Here is a 14,851-nt window from a genome sequence, read left to right on the forward strand (position 1 = left end):
ATCCCCTTTAAACCTCCTCCCTCTCACCTTAAATCTATGCCCTCTAGCTTTAGTCACCCCTACCATGGGAAACAGACTCTGACTATCTACCCTATCTATGCCTCTCATCATTTTATATACCTCTATCATGTTCCCCCTCAGCCTCCTTTTGTTCCAGGGAAAACAGACACAGCCTATCCAATCTCATTCTTTATAACCCTAGCCTTCCAAACCAGGCAATATCCATGTGAATCTTTTCTGCACCCTCTCCAGCTTAATCACATCTTTCCTGTGGTGCGGCGACCAGAATTGCACACACTACTCCAAATGTGGCCTAACCAACATTATGTACAACTGTAACATGACGTCCCAACTCTTGTACTCAATGCCTCGGCTGATGAAGGCAAGCATGCCATACGCCGCCTTCACCACCCTGTCTACCTGCGTTGCCACTTTCAGGGAACGATGTACTTGCACCCCGAGGTCTCTCTGTTCAACAACACTCCCCAGGGCCCTGCCATTCACTGTATATGTCCTGCCCTGGTTTAACTTCCCAAAATGCATCACTTCACACTTGTCTGCGTTAAATTCCGTTTGCCAAACCCTTGCCCACTTTCCCAGTTGATCTATAACCTGTTGTAACCTTAGACAATCATCTTCACTGTCCACTATACCACCAATTTTGGTGTCATCTGCAAACTTACTAATCATGCCCCCTACATTCACATCGGGCCCAGCACCGATCCCTGCGGCACACCACTGGTCACCAACCTCCAATCTGAAAAACAACCCTCCACTACCACCTTCTGCCTCCTATCACCAAGCCAATTTTGTATCCAATTTACTAGCTCACCCTGAATCCCATGTGTTCGAACCTTCCGGACCAGCCTACCATGCGGGACCTTGTCAAAGGCTTTGATAAAGTCCATGTCGACTATGTCCATCGCCCTGCCCTCGTCCATCCTCTTGGTCACCTCCTCAAAAAACTCAATCAAATTTGTGAGACGTGATCTCCCACTCACAAAGCCATGCTGACTATCCCTAATCAGACCTTGCATTTCCAAATGAATATAAATCCTGTCTCTCAGAATCCCTTCCAATAACTTTCCCACCACTGATGAAAGGCTCACCGGCCTGTAGTTCCCTGGCTTATCCCTGCTGCCCTTCTTTAAATAAAAGCACAGCATTAGCTATCCTCCAGTCTTCCGGTACCTCACCCGTGGCTAACAATGATACAAAAATCTCTGCCAGGGCCCAAGAAATCTCCTCCCTTGCTTCCCATAGCATCCTCGGATGTACCTGGTGAGGCCCTGGGGATTTATCCATCTTAATGCGCTTCAAAACCTCCAACACCACCTCCTTTGTAATGTTGATATGCTCCAGGATATCGGTGTTCCCTCCCTTGAACTCACTAGCTTCCATGACCACCTCCACAGTAAATACAGACGAGAAGTATTCATTTAAGACCTCGTCCATTTCCCATGGTTCCACGCATAATTACCACACTGATCCTTAAGGGGACCTACATTCTCCCTAGTTACCCTTTTACTCTGAAAGGAGAATCCTAAAAGATTCTTTAAGTATATTATCTTATCTGCCAGGGAAATCTCATGGCTCCTTTTCGCCCTCCTACTTTCCTTCAGTGTACTCCTACATCCCCTATACTTTCCATTTGCCTTAAGTGACACATATTGCATTGCGCTGTTTCAGAATGTGAGATTTTAAAGAAAAATCTGTTTTTGAAAAGTTTTTTGTTGACAGCTTTATACGTTGGCACACAGAATCCTCAAAATATGCCTCCACCTAAAGCTTAAGTTTTTGTTTTGGATCTTACCATTTTGAGGCTGATTAAGTTTTTTAACATCACTGCAAGTATTCATGCCCACATTAATAAACTCTTTCATTGTAGTTACTGCTTGACATGATTTGAGCAAAGCAACAACTGTTGATCATTAACTTATGACCTCATTTCACTTGGTTCCCCACTTTACAGATCAGTGGCCAAGTTTGAAGTCAGTAATGCCTGATGACTTTCACCATGTTGTGTGGACATATGGAATGCGAAAGTTGGCAATTCTGGTGGGACAAGCTTTGCAGTTTGGAGAGGCAGTGCTCATTGTTGGAGAAACTGGGTAATTATCAACCATTTCAAGTTCTCATCCGCAACTCTTAAGTATTTATGCCATTGTGTCTATAAGTTACAGTTGTGCTAATGAAACCCCAGGAGAATTAACAAACGTTTGGAATTTCAAGCAACGCAAGTAGAAAAATGAAGTTACAAAATTGTCGTAATTGTAGTAATTTGATCCCATTGAAATATTTGCAACCATCTTCAGCCAAAGGTGCAGAGTTGATTATCCGTCTCTGCCTCCTTCTGAGGTCCCCCACAATTGGAGCAGCCAGTCCTCAGCAATTTACTCCAAGTGATATCAGGAAATGCTGCGCACACTGGAGATAGCAAAGGCTATGGGTCCAGACAAAATACCAGCTGCAGTGAAGAGTTGCTGTTTCAGAATTAGCAGTGCCTCTAGCCAATCTCTTCCAGTACAATTGCAACATGGGTATCTACCTGACCATGTGGAAAATTACTCAGTTATGTCCTTTGCACAAAAAGCAGGACAAATCTAGTCTGGCCAATTACCATCCCTTCAATATATGTTCAATCATCAGAAAAGTGATGAAAGGTATCATCGACAGTGCTATCAAGTGGCACTTAATCAGCAACAACCTGCTTACTGATGCTCTAGGTTCTGCCAGGGCCACACTGCTCCAGTCCTCATCACAGCCTTGGTTCAAAGATGGATAAAAGAGCTGGATTCCAGAGATGAACTGAGTGATTTGCCCTTACATCAAAGCAGCATTTGACTGAGTTTGACATCAAGGAGCCTGAGCCAAACTGAAGTCCATGGGAATCTGGGGGGGGTGCGGGGGGTACCTCTCCACTGGTTGGTGTCGTACCTAGCACAAAGGAAGATGGTTATGGTTGTTCCCAATCATCTGAGTCCCAGGACATCACTGCAGGAGTTCCTCAGGGTAGTGTCTTCTGCCCAACCTTATTCAGCTGTTTCAGTCATGACCTTCCCTGCATCATAGGTCAGAACTGGGGCTGTTCACTCATGATTGCAGTTTTAATACCATTTGCAATCCCTTGATGAAGCAGTCCATACCCACATGCAGCACAACCTGGAGAACATACTGGCTTGGGCTGATAAGTGGTAAGTAACATTGCATTTGTGCCACACAATGACTGTCTTCAAAAGTGTCTAACTACCTTTTTTCCTTGACATTCAATAGCATAATCACCATCCTGGGGTTACCATTGGCCAGCCTTTAATAGTTTGGCTACAACAGGTCAGAGGCTGGATATTCTGCATCAAGTGACTCTTGCCTTCTGACTTCCCAGAGCCTGTCCACCATTTACAAGTCAAGAGTGTGATGGAATACTTTCCACTTCCCTGGATGAGTGCAGCTCCAACAACATGCAGAAGCTCTATCATCCCGGACAAGGCAGCCTGCTTGATCACCATCCCATCCCCCACTTTAAACATTCATTCCCTCCATACCAGTGCACAGTGGCAGCAGTGTGTACCATCTACAAGATGCACTGCAGCAACTTGCCAAGCCTCCTTTGACCGAACCTTCCAAACCTTTTGACTTCTATCATCTATGAAAACTAGGGCAGCAGGTGCATGGGAGCACCACCACCTGCGAATTGCACGCCATCCTTACTTGGAACTATATCACTGTTCCCTCATTGTCACTGGGTCAAAATCCTGGAACTCCCTCACAGCACTGTGGGCCTATCTCTACAGTGTAGGCTGCAGCGGTTTAAGAAAGCCGCTAACCACCACCACCTCGAGGGCAATCAAGGATGAGCAATTAGTGCTGGCCCGGCCAGTGATGCCTGCTTCCTGTGGAATAAATAATTAAATTAAGGACTAGCTTTAAAGAACACGAACTTGACCCGAAACGTTAACTCTGCTTCTCTTTCCACAGATGCTGCCAGACCTGCTGAGTGGTTCCAGCATTTCTTGTTTCTATTTCAGATTTCCAGCATCCGCAGTATTTTGCTTTTATTAAAGAACTCATAGTTGACATTGTTTGTTGGGCTGTTTTTCACATAGTAAAGGCATTTACACTGCTGTGAGTGAGGTCTAACCATTGATGAACCTTGTTTTCTGTCTTTGTATCCCAGCATTCTGTTTGCATTTTAGGTGCTACTCATTTGTTTCAACACTAGCCCATACATCGACTTCAAACAATGACCCCATGTTTTCCGCCCCGCCAACTCAACCATTTGACATTGGGTAACATGAATATTTTTTTCATGTTACCCAGTCTCCTGCTCGAACCTGTATTTTTTTTTATGACTTGTTTCTTAGTCTAGTTATATTTACGAGTTCATACATGACCTGCTCCTTCGAAACTTATTTGTTGAGAATTGATAGCCTAATTCTTTAGTGCTTTTTTTTTAACCCTCTGTTGATAGAATAACTGAATGTGGGATGTTTTTGTTTTATGTAGATGTGGGAAGACCACAATCTGTCAAATGTTTGCTTCCTTGTTCAACCAGAAGCTACACACAGTGAACTGTCACTTGCACCTGGAGACATCAGACTTCCTTGGGGGTCTAAGGCCTGTCAGACATGGTTCCAGTGAAAATGTAAGTTTACTGTCCTGGGGTTTAAAACCAATAGTCGATTTGTCCATTTTCAGAGCATGGCAGGACCCCTTTTTTAAAAATTATTTTTAGTTTTTTCTTTTTTTGTCTTTATTTTAGTTTGTTTCTACTGTGCCTATCCACTTTTTTCATGTTTGTGCTTGGGGCCAGGCTGTTCATTTTTCTGTTCATTAACACCCACTCTGCACTAACACTTTGTCTTTCAACACACCGTTAACATACCGTTTACCTTTGCTCAATGACCTCCTGGTCAGTTATTCTCTGACCTTGTCCTCTCAACACCACCTTTTTTTGTTATCTCTTGTCCCACCCCCACTTTAATCGCTTCAAACCTTTAACATATCTAGCCTCCATCAGTTCTGATGAAGGATCACTGACCTGAAATGATAACTCTGCTTCTTTCTCCACAGATGCTGTCAGACCTGCTGAGTATTTCCAGCATTTCTTGTTTTTAGTCCATTTGTCTCCTCTCGTCTAGTAGCTAAGTAAATTTGGAAGTGCCTCCCATGTCACCAGCGTATTCAGAAACTAGCTGCTAGAATTCCTGACATGAATTATCTCTTGAGCCACATGGTTGAAGCAAATAATTGGAAGCAGAGCTGTATAGAAAGTCAACCCAGAAAAATTACACTTGTACAGCAAATGGTCATCCACTGTCTTTGGAGTGGAGAGTGCCAGTTAAGAAATGAGCTTGTATTAAGAGGCACCAGATGTTGAGGAGAGGGAAGTAAGATTCATAGAATCATGTTAGTTACAACACAGAAGGAGGCCATTCAGCCTCTCGTGTCCGTGCCAGCTTTCTGCAGAGCAACTCGCCTACTCACGTAGCCCTGCAATTTTTTTTCTCTTCAGATAATTGTTCAATTCTTTTTTTTTTTTGAAGGCTTCAATTTGAGTCCACACATTAGGGCAGTGAAATCCAGATCCTAACCACTCACTGCATTTTTAAAAAAAAAATTTATTTTATGTTGCCATTGCTTTTTGCCATTCACCTGAAATCCATGCCCTCTTGGTTCTGGATCCTTCTGCCAATGGGAACAGTTTCTCCATATCTATTCTGCCAAGACCCCCCATGATTTTAAACACCTCTATCAAATCTCCTCTTCTCTTCTCCCAAGGAGAACAGCTCCAGCTTCTCCAGCCTATCCATGTAACTGAAGATCATTGCCGCTGAATCATTCTCGTGAATCCTTTCTGCACCCTGTCTAATGCTTTCACAGAACGTTCCATGTTATTTGACATTTAGGAAGGATAAGCGAAAAGGAGTTGGGGTAGCACTGTTAATAACGGATGAGATCCATACATTCATGAGACAGGATCTGTGATTGGAAGATCAAGATGTAGGATCAGCTTGGCTGGAGTTAAGAAATTGCAAGGGGCAGCAAACGTTGGTAGGAGTTGTTTATTGGCCACCAAACAGTAGTGGTTCTTTTATATTCTTCCATGGGATGTGGGTGTCACTGTCAAGGCCAGAATTTGTTGCCCTAGACAACTGAGAGGCTTGCTAGGCCATTTCAGAGGGCAGTTAAAAGTCAGCCACATTGCTGTGGGTCTGGAGTCACATGGAGACTAGACCAGGTAAAGACAACAGATTTTCTTCCCTAAAGGACATTAGTGAACCAGATGGGTTTTTTACACCAATCGATAGTTTCATGGCACCATTACTGAGGCTAGCTTTCAATTCCATATTATTAATTAGTTGAATTTTATTTAATTGAATTGAAGTACCGCCAGCTGCCATGGTGGGATTTGAATCCATGTCCACAGAGCATTAGCTTGGGCCTCGATTACTAGTTCAGTGATATTACCACTATGCCATCTTCCCATACCGTGTAAGGAATGTTATAAATCAGGAAATTAGAGCTGCTTATAACAAGGGTAATAGAGTAATCATGGGGAATTTCAATCTACATCTAGACTAGGTAAACCAAATTACTCTAATGCTGTGGAGGACAAATTCCTGGAATGTATAAGATGGTTTTCTAGAACTGTATGTTGAACCAACTAGAGAATGGGCTATTTTAGAGCTCATATTGTGCAATGAGAAAGGGCTAATTAATCTCGTAAAGGAGCCTCTAGGGAAGAGTGACCATAATATGATAGTATTTTACATTAACTTTGAAAGTGATGACACTCAATCTAAAATTCGGGTTTAAAATCTTAAAGGAAACTACGAAGGGGTGAAGGGCAAATGGGCTGTGGTAGATCGGGGAAACTACACTACAAGGTATGACAGTAGACTAGCAATGGCTAGCATTTAAAGAAGTAATACATGATTTAAAACAAATTTACATGCCTTTGAGACACAAAAACCCACCAGAAAAGGTGATCCAACTGTGGTTAACAATACAAGTTAAAGATTGTATTAGATCAAAGGAAGAGGCTTTTTAATTTGCCAAAAAAGTACTAAGCCTGAGGATTGGGAGCATTTTAGAATTGAGCAAAGGAGGACCAAGAAACTGATGGCAAGAGACAATAGAATATGAAAGTAAGCTAGCGAGGAACACAAAGGATTGTAAAAGCTTCTATAGGTTTGTATTAAGGAAAAGATTAGCAAAGACAAACGTGAACCCACTACAGGCAGAGACAGGAGAATTTATAATGAGGAATAATAAAATTGCAGAGAAATAAAATAAATGTTTTGTCTGTCTTCACGGAGGTAGATGCTAAAAACCTCCCAGGGATAATAAAGAACCAAGGGACTAGGGAGAATGGGGAACTGAAAGAAATTGGTATTAATTTCTCCAGTTTTTTTTAAAAACTAACGGGACTGAAAATTGATAAATCCCCTGGACTATATATATCCCACAGTGTTGAAAGGTGGCTGTAGAGATAGTGGGTGCATTGGTAATCTTTCAAAACACTATAGATCCTGGAACGGTTTCTGCAGATTGGAAGGTAGCAAATGTAACCCCCCTATTTAAGAGAAGAGGGAGTGAGGAAATGGGGAACTATAGACCTATTAACCTGACATGAGTAGTAGGGAAAATGCTAGAATCTATTATAAAGGATGTGATAACTTGGCACTTAAAAAAACATAGTAGGATTGGGCAGAGTCAACATGGATTTATGTAAGGGAAGCAATGTTTGACCAACCTGTTAGGGTTTTTTTGTGGATGTAACTAGCAGAATAGATGAGGGGGAACCAGTGGATGTGGTGCATTTGGATTTTCAGAAGGCTTTTGAAAAGGTCCCACACAGGATGTTAATAAACAAAATTAGAGCATATGGGTAATATACTTGCATGGATTGAGCATTGGTTAATGGACAGAAAAGAGAGTAGGAGTAAAGGGGTCATTCTCAGGTTGGCAGTCTGTGACTAGTGGGGTCCTACAAGGATCAGTGCTTGGGGCCCCAGCTACTCACCATCTATATCAATGATTTGGATGTGGGGACCAAATGTAATCTTTCCAAGTTTACTGATGACACAAAACCTAGGTGGGAATGTAAGTTGAGGATGCAAAGAGGCTTCAAGGGGATTTCGACAAGCTAAGCAAGTGAGCAAAAACATGGCAGATGGAATATAATGTGGAAAATGTGACGTTTTCCACTTTGGTAGGAAAAACGAATGCAAAGTATTTCTTACATGGTGAGAGATTGACAAGTGTTGATAGTCATAGAGAGATACAGCACCGAAACAGGCCCTTCGGCCCAATGAGTCCGTGCCGAGCATCAACCACCCATTAATCCACAGCGATCTTGCCTTCAGTTCCTGATCCTCCGCAATGTGTAACACTTGCACCCCTTCACTTTCCCGTCCAGGGAAAGCTGGCACCATGGAGGTGGGGAAATCTGCACTTTGTTGAACTGTCTGCAAGGCTGGCAGCCTTTTAAAAATGGCAGTAGCACCTGCTTCCACATTGGTGATGCCCCCATGAACTGAGTCACCAATGCCGCCCTGCCACGTGATTTTGTTTTTTTGGGAGGGGGTGGCGGCCGCCACAGAATTGCAGCCTTGTAGGTCCCATGGGGGGCCCATTTTCCACGCCTGCTGCCGATTGTGGTGACTGAACAACAAAATCCAGCCCATAATCTGCATCATGTGAGCAGTGTGATGTAATGCACTAGTGTATATGCATAAATATTTATATTTGCTTATGGGTGTTTGCTTCAACCGCCGATGTTGTAATGGGATAAATTGAACTGACAACTTGCTTTTAATATGGACATGCGCCTCTTACCCCAACCAACCAAAGGGCTTTACAGATGTGTAATCAGACAAAAATGGACACCTGAGCCAAAGAATGTGAGAAGGCGCATCTAAAGATGAGAGGGAGGTGGAGAAGTAGGACTGAGCTAGCTGACGGCATGGTCACCATTTTGAAACTTGAACAAAAGTAAAGATGATAATCTGGAATACAATGTTTTAGTTTGTGGGATTGTCCATTAGTGTTTTTTTTCTGTCAGATATTTATTCTAGTCAATAGTGTAATAACGAAAGTGAGGGCAGAGTAACAAACTGCATCAAAAAGGTGATCCACATCAGGAAATCAAATAAAAACTAAATTAGGATTTGATGAGCATCTGTCTCTTCTGTGCATGTTAATTTTTGTATAGGTGAGTCATGAAAGGAACCTGGGAACAGATGTAGGTTATTCAGCCCCTCAAGCCTGTTCTACTGTTCACTGGAATCATGGTTAATGCTTTGTGTCGAGTGTTTTCTGATTTCGCTCCTAAATGCTCAAGGTCTAATTTAAGAATATGCTCTCTTGTTCTGATTGCTCCCACCAGAGAAAATGCTTTCTCTGTATCTACCCATGGAATCTTTGTCACATCAAAAACCTCAATTAGATCATCTCTCCAACCTCCAGACTAGAGGGAAGATGAACCAAATTAGGCAACCGGCCCCTTAAGTTAACCCTTTTAACCCCTGGTGTAATTCTCGTGAGTTTGAGCTATACATCTCCCCAAGGCCAATATATATTTCCTGAGTTTCATTCCCAAAATGCAATGCAGTGTTCCAGAGAGATCTGACCAAGGACTTTGCAGTAAGCAATCAATCTGAATTAAAAATAAATTGACTTGAATATTCTTGTATGATGGTTAAGTGGACTTTGAGACATTTCTAACCTCATTAACATTAAAGACTGTGTGTTTTTTTATATGTATTTAAGCTAGCTCTGAATTGGTCAGAATGAGAAGTTTGTGTACAGTGCTTCTCAAAAGTAGTCGCCACATGATACAGTAGAATGTGTCAAATTTATCTCCAATTTGAGTTTTTCTGCATGTTAATCAACTTAATGGAAGCTCATCACGCTGCATAAATTGGCAGCACTGCTGTTCTCCAGTTTTTTTTTTTCTGAGCAGGGAAAAGACTGCACTTTAAGATGCATTTCTTAACCGTTTTAGGATGGTGCCAACTCTGGTAGGCTGTTTGAGTGGCATGATGGACCTCTTGTGCTTGCGATGAAAGAAGATAACATGTTTCTGATGGATGAAATCTCATTGGCAGATGATTCTGTTCTGGAAAGGCTCAACAGGTGATCCAATCAAATTCAGTAGTTAATTTTTAGATATTAGTACAGGAATGGGCTTGTTTCTAAACTTTTATCTGTTGTGTAACTTTTCCATTTGTGTTCACTGATTTGTTTAAATGTGTGCAGTGTCCTGGAAGATGAACAGACACTCCTGCTTGCAGAAAAGGGGAGTGGGGAAGATGATAGTGTGGACCTCATAACTGCTGGCAATAAATTTAGAATACTTGCAACCATGAACCCTGGAGGTGATTTTGGGAAGAAAGAGGTGAGTGTGTAATTGTGCTACATTGATTTCAATGTACAAAGAATTGAAATGGCATGATAGAAATCATAGTCAATCTTCATAAGGACAGTTAATGAGCTTGGAGGTCAAAGAACTTGGATTTATGTTGAGCCTTTTTTGATCTCTAGTGTCCCAAAGCACGTTGCAACCAGGGAAGTATTTTTTGAAGACCGTGTTGTAAAGTATAAAACTCAGCAGCCAACTGCACACAGCAAGCTCCCACAAACCACAGCAATGTGGTTAACTCTTACATGCCCTCTGAAATGGCCTAGCAAGCCACTCAGTTGTACCTAACTGCTACGAAGTCTATAAAAAGGAATGAAACCGGACGGACCACCCGGCATCAACCTAGACACCAGAAACGACAACGGCAAACCCAGCCCTGTCGACCCTTCAAAGTCCTCCTTACTAACATCTGGGGGCTTGTGCCAAAGTTGGGAGAGCTGTCCCACAGACTCGTCAAGCAACAGCCTGACATAGTCATACTCAAGGAATCATACCTACATACAATGTCCCAGACACTGCAATCACTATCCCTGGGTATGTCCTGTCCCACCGGCAGGACAGACCCAGCAGAGGTGGTGGCACAGTGGTATATAGTAGGGAGGGAGTTGCCCTGGGAGTCCTAAACATCGACTCCGGACCTCATGAAGTCTCATGGCATCAGGTTAAATATGGGCAAGGGAACCTCCTACTGATTACCACCTACCGCCCTCCCTCAGCTGATGACTCAGTATTCCTCCAAGTTGAACATCATTTGGAGGAAGCACTGAGGGTGGAAAGGGCACAAAATGTACTCTGGGTGGGGGACTTCAATGTCCATCACCAAGAGTGGCTCGGTAGCACCACTACTGACCGAGCTGGCTGAGACCTAAAGGACATGGCTGCTAGACTGGGTCTGCGGCAGGTGGTGGGGGAACCAACACGAGGGAAGAACATACTCGACCTCGTCCTCACCAATCTGCCTGCCGCGGATGCATCTGTCCATGACAGTATTGGTAGGAGTGACCACCGCACAGTCCTTGTGGAGACGAAGTCCCGCCTTCACATTGAGGATACCGTCCATCGTGTTGTGTGGCACTATCACCGTGCTGAATGGGATAGATTTCGAACGGATCTAGCAGTGCAAAACTGGGCATCCATGAGGCGCTGTGGGCCATCAGCAGCAGCAGAATTGTACTCAACCACAATCTGTAACCTCATGGCCCGGCATATCCCCCACTCTACCATTACCATCAAGCCAGGAGACCAACCCTGGTTCAATGAAGAGTGCAGGAGGGCATGCCAGGAGCAGCACCAGGCATACCTCAAAATGAGGTAACCTGGTGAAGCTACAACCCAGGACTACTTGCATGCCAAACTGCGTAAGCAGCATGCGATAGACAGAGCTAAGCGATCCCATAACCAACGGATCAGATCTAAGCTCTGCAGTCCTGCCACATCCAGCCGTGAATGGTGGTGGACAATTAAACAACTAACTGGAGGAGGTGGCTCCACAAATATCCCCATCCTCAATGATGGGGGAGCCCAGCACATCAGTGCGAAAGATAAGGCTGAAGCATTTGCAACAATCTTCAGCCAGAAGTGCCAAGTTGATGATCCATCTCGGCCTCCTCCTGAAGTCCCCAGCATCACAGATGCCAAACTTCAGCCAATTCGATTCACTCCACATGATATCAAGAAACGACTGAAGGCTCTGGATACTGCAAAAGCTATGGGCCCTGACAATATTCCGGCAATAGTACTGAAGACCTGTGCTCCAGAACTTGCCGCGCCCCTAGCCAAGCTGTTCCAGTACAGCTACAACACTGGCATCTACCCTGCAATGTGGAAAATTGCCCAGCTATGTCCTGTACACAAAAAGCAGGACAAATCCAACCCGGCCAACTACCGCCCCATTAGCCTACTCGCAATCATCAGTAAAGTGATGGAAGGGGTCATCAACAGTGCCATCAAGCGGCACTTGCTTAGCAACAACCTGCTCAGTTTGGGTTCCGCCAGGGCCACTCAGCTCCTGACCTCATTACAGCCTTGGTTCAAACATGGACAAAAGAGCTGAATGCAAGAGGTGAGGTGAGAGTGACTGCCCTTGACATCAAGGCAGCATTTGACTGAGTATGGCATCAAGGATCCCTGGCAAATCTGAGGTCAATGGGAATCAGGGGGAAAACCCTCCGCTGGCTGGAGTCATACCTAGCGCAAAGGAAGATGGTTGTGGTTGTTGGAGGTCAATCATCTGAGCTCCAGGACATCACTGCAGGAGTTCCTCAGGGTAGTGTCCAAGGCCCAACCATCTTCAGCTGCTTCATCAATGACCTTCCTTCAATCATAACGTCAGAAGTGGGGATGTTCGCTGATGATTGCACAATGTTCAGCACCATTCGCAACTCCTCAGATACTGAAGCAGTCTGTGTAGAAATGCAGCAAGACCTGGACAATATCCAGGCTTGGGCTGATAAGTGGCAAGTAACATTCGCGCCACACAAGTGCCAGGCAATGACCATCTCCAACAAGATAGAATCTATCCATTTCCCCTTGACATTCAACGGCATTACCATTGCTGAATCCCCCACTATCAACATCCTAGGGGCTACCATTGACTGAAAACTGAACTGGAGTTGCCATATAAATACCGTGGCTACAAGAGCAGGTCAGAGGCTAGGAATCCTGAGGCGAGTAACTCACCACCTGACTCCCCAAAGCCTGTCCACAATCTCCAAGGCACAAGTCAGGAGTGTGATGGAATACTCTCCACTTGCCTGGATGGGTGCAGCTCCAACAACACTCTAAGCTCAACACCATCCAGGACAAAGCGGCCCGCTTGATTGGCACCCCATCTACAAACATTCACTCCCTCCACCACCGACGCACAGTGGCAGCAGTGTGTACCATCTACAAGATGCACTGCAGCAATGCACCAAGGCTCCTTAGACAGCACCTTCCAAACTCGCGACCTCTACCAACTAGAAGGACAAGGGCAGCAAATACATGGGAACGCCACCACCTGCAAGTTCCCCTCCAAGTCACACACCATCCTGACTTGGAACTATATCGCCGTTCCTTCACTGTCGCTGGGTCAAAATCCTGGAACTCCCTTCCTAACAGCACTGTGGGTATACCTACCCCAAATGGACTGCAGTGGTTCAAGGCGGTAGCTCACCACCACCTTCTCGAGGGCAGTTAGGGATGGGCAATAAATGCTGGCCTGGCCAGCGACGCCCACATCCCGTGAATGAATAAAAACATTTTTTTTAAAAAAACAGCGGTGTGATGATGACCAGATAATATGTTTCACTTTACATTAGTTGATGGATAAATATTGGCCAGGACACTGGAGAGTTCCTTTTGCTCTTGTGCAGTATTCTTGCCGTATTTGAGTATTAGTCTGGCTTGTGTGTTCAAGTCTCTGTAATTGGACTTCAACCTCCAGCCTTTTGACTCTGAGGCAAGTGTTGCCTTGACTAACACTGTGCTGTGACCAGAAACATTGTCGAACAAGTTATCTGGCCCCCTGTTGATAGTTACATGATGTATGCGACACTGAAACAGGACATTTGGCTTACCAGTTCTCCACAGGAGTCTGCCATTTCCATCTACCTCACTCAGCCTTGCAGCATATCTTTCTATCCCCTTTTCTCTCATGCACTCATTTACTTTCCTTTTTGAATGTATCAAAGCTATTTGCCTCAACCACTTCCTGTGGTAGTAAGTTCCACTCGACTTTCACAGAATCACAGAATAATAGAATAATACAGTACAGAAGCGGCCCTTCGGCCCATCGAGTCTGCACCGATGCATTAAAGACACCTAACCTGTCTACCTAATCCCATTTGCCAGCACTCGGCCCATAGCCTTGAATGTTATGACGTGCCAAGTGCTCATCCAGGTACTTTATAAAGGATGTGAGGCAACCCGCCTCTACCACCCTCCCAGGCAGGGCATTCCAGACCGTCACCTCCCTCTGGGTAATAAAAGTTCTTCCTCAAATCCCCCCTAAACCTCCCGCCCCTTCACCTTAAACTTGTGACCCCTCGTAACTGCCCCTTCAACTAAGGGGAACAGCTGCTCCCTATCCACCCTGTCCATGCCCCTCATTATCTTGTACACCTCGATCAGGTCACCCCTCAGTCTTCTCTGCTCCAGCGTAAGCAACCCAAGCCGAGCCAACCTCTCTTCATAGCTTAAATGTTCCATCCCAGGCAACATCCTGGTGAATCGTCTCTGCACCCCCTCCAATGCAATCACATCCTTCCTATAATGTGGCGACCAGAATTGCACACAGTACTCCAGCTGTGGCCTTACCAAAGTTCTGTACAACTCCAACATGACCTCCCTGCTTTTGTAATCTATGCCTCGATTGATAAAGGCAAGTGTCCCATATGCCTTTTTCACCACCCAATTAACCTGCCCTTCTGCCTTCATAGATCTATG

At 44.5% G+C, this 14,851-nt stretch overlaps 1 protein-coding gene across 1 annotated transcript in view; it reads left to right on the forward strand.

Moving 5' to 3' along the window:
• The window catches only part of mdn1 (midasin AAA ATPase 1), a 201,664-nt gene that overhangs the window by 60,244 nt on the left and 126,569 nt on the right, over nt 1–14,851 (forward strand). Inside the window, exons 29-32 of the mRNA XM_068026518.1 lie at nt 1,973–2,111; nt 4,504–4,642; nt 10,010–10,140; nt 10,264–10,402. Of these exons, the coding sequence (XP_067882619.1) occupies nt 1,973–2,111; nt 4,504–4,642; nt 10,010–10,140; nt 10,264–10,402 (548 nt within the window). The remainder of the gene's footprint in view (nt 1–1,972; nt 2,112–4,503; nt 4,643–10,009; nt 10,141–10,263; nt 10,403–14,851) is intronic.

Source organism: Heterodontus francisci, chromosome 3 (genome assembly GCF_036365525.1).
Source record: "Heterodontus francisci isolate sHetFra1 chromosome 3, sHetFra1.hap1, whole genome shotgun sequence".
Classification (NCBI taxonomy): domain Eukaryota; kingdom Metazoa; phylum Chordata; class Chondrichthyes; order Heterodontiformes; family Heterodontidae; genus Heterodontus; species Heterodontus francisci.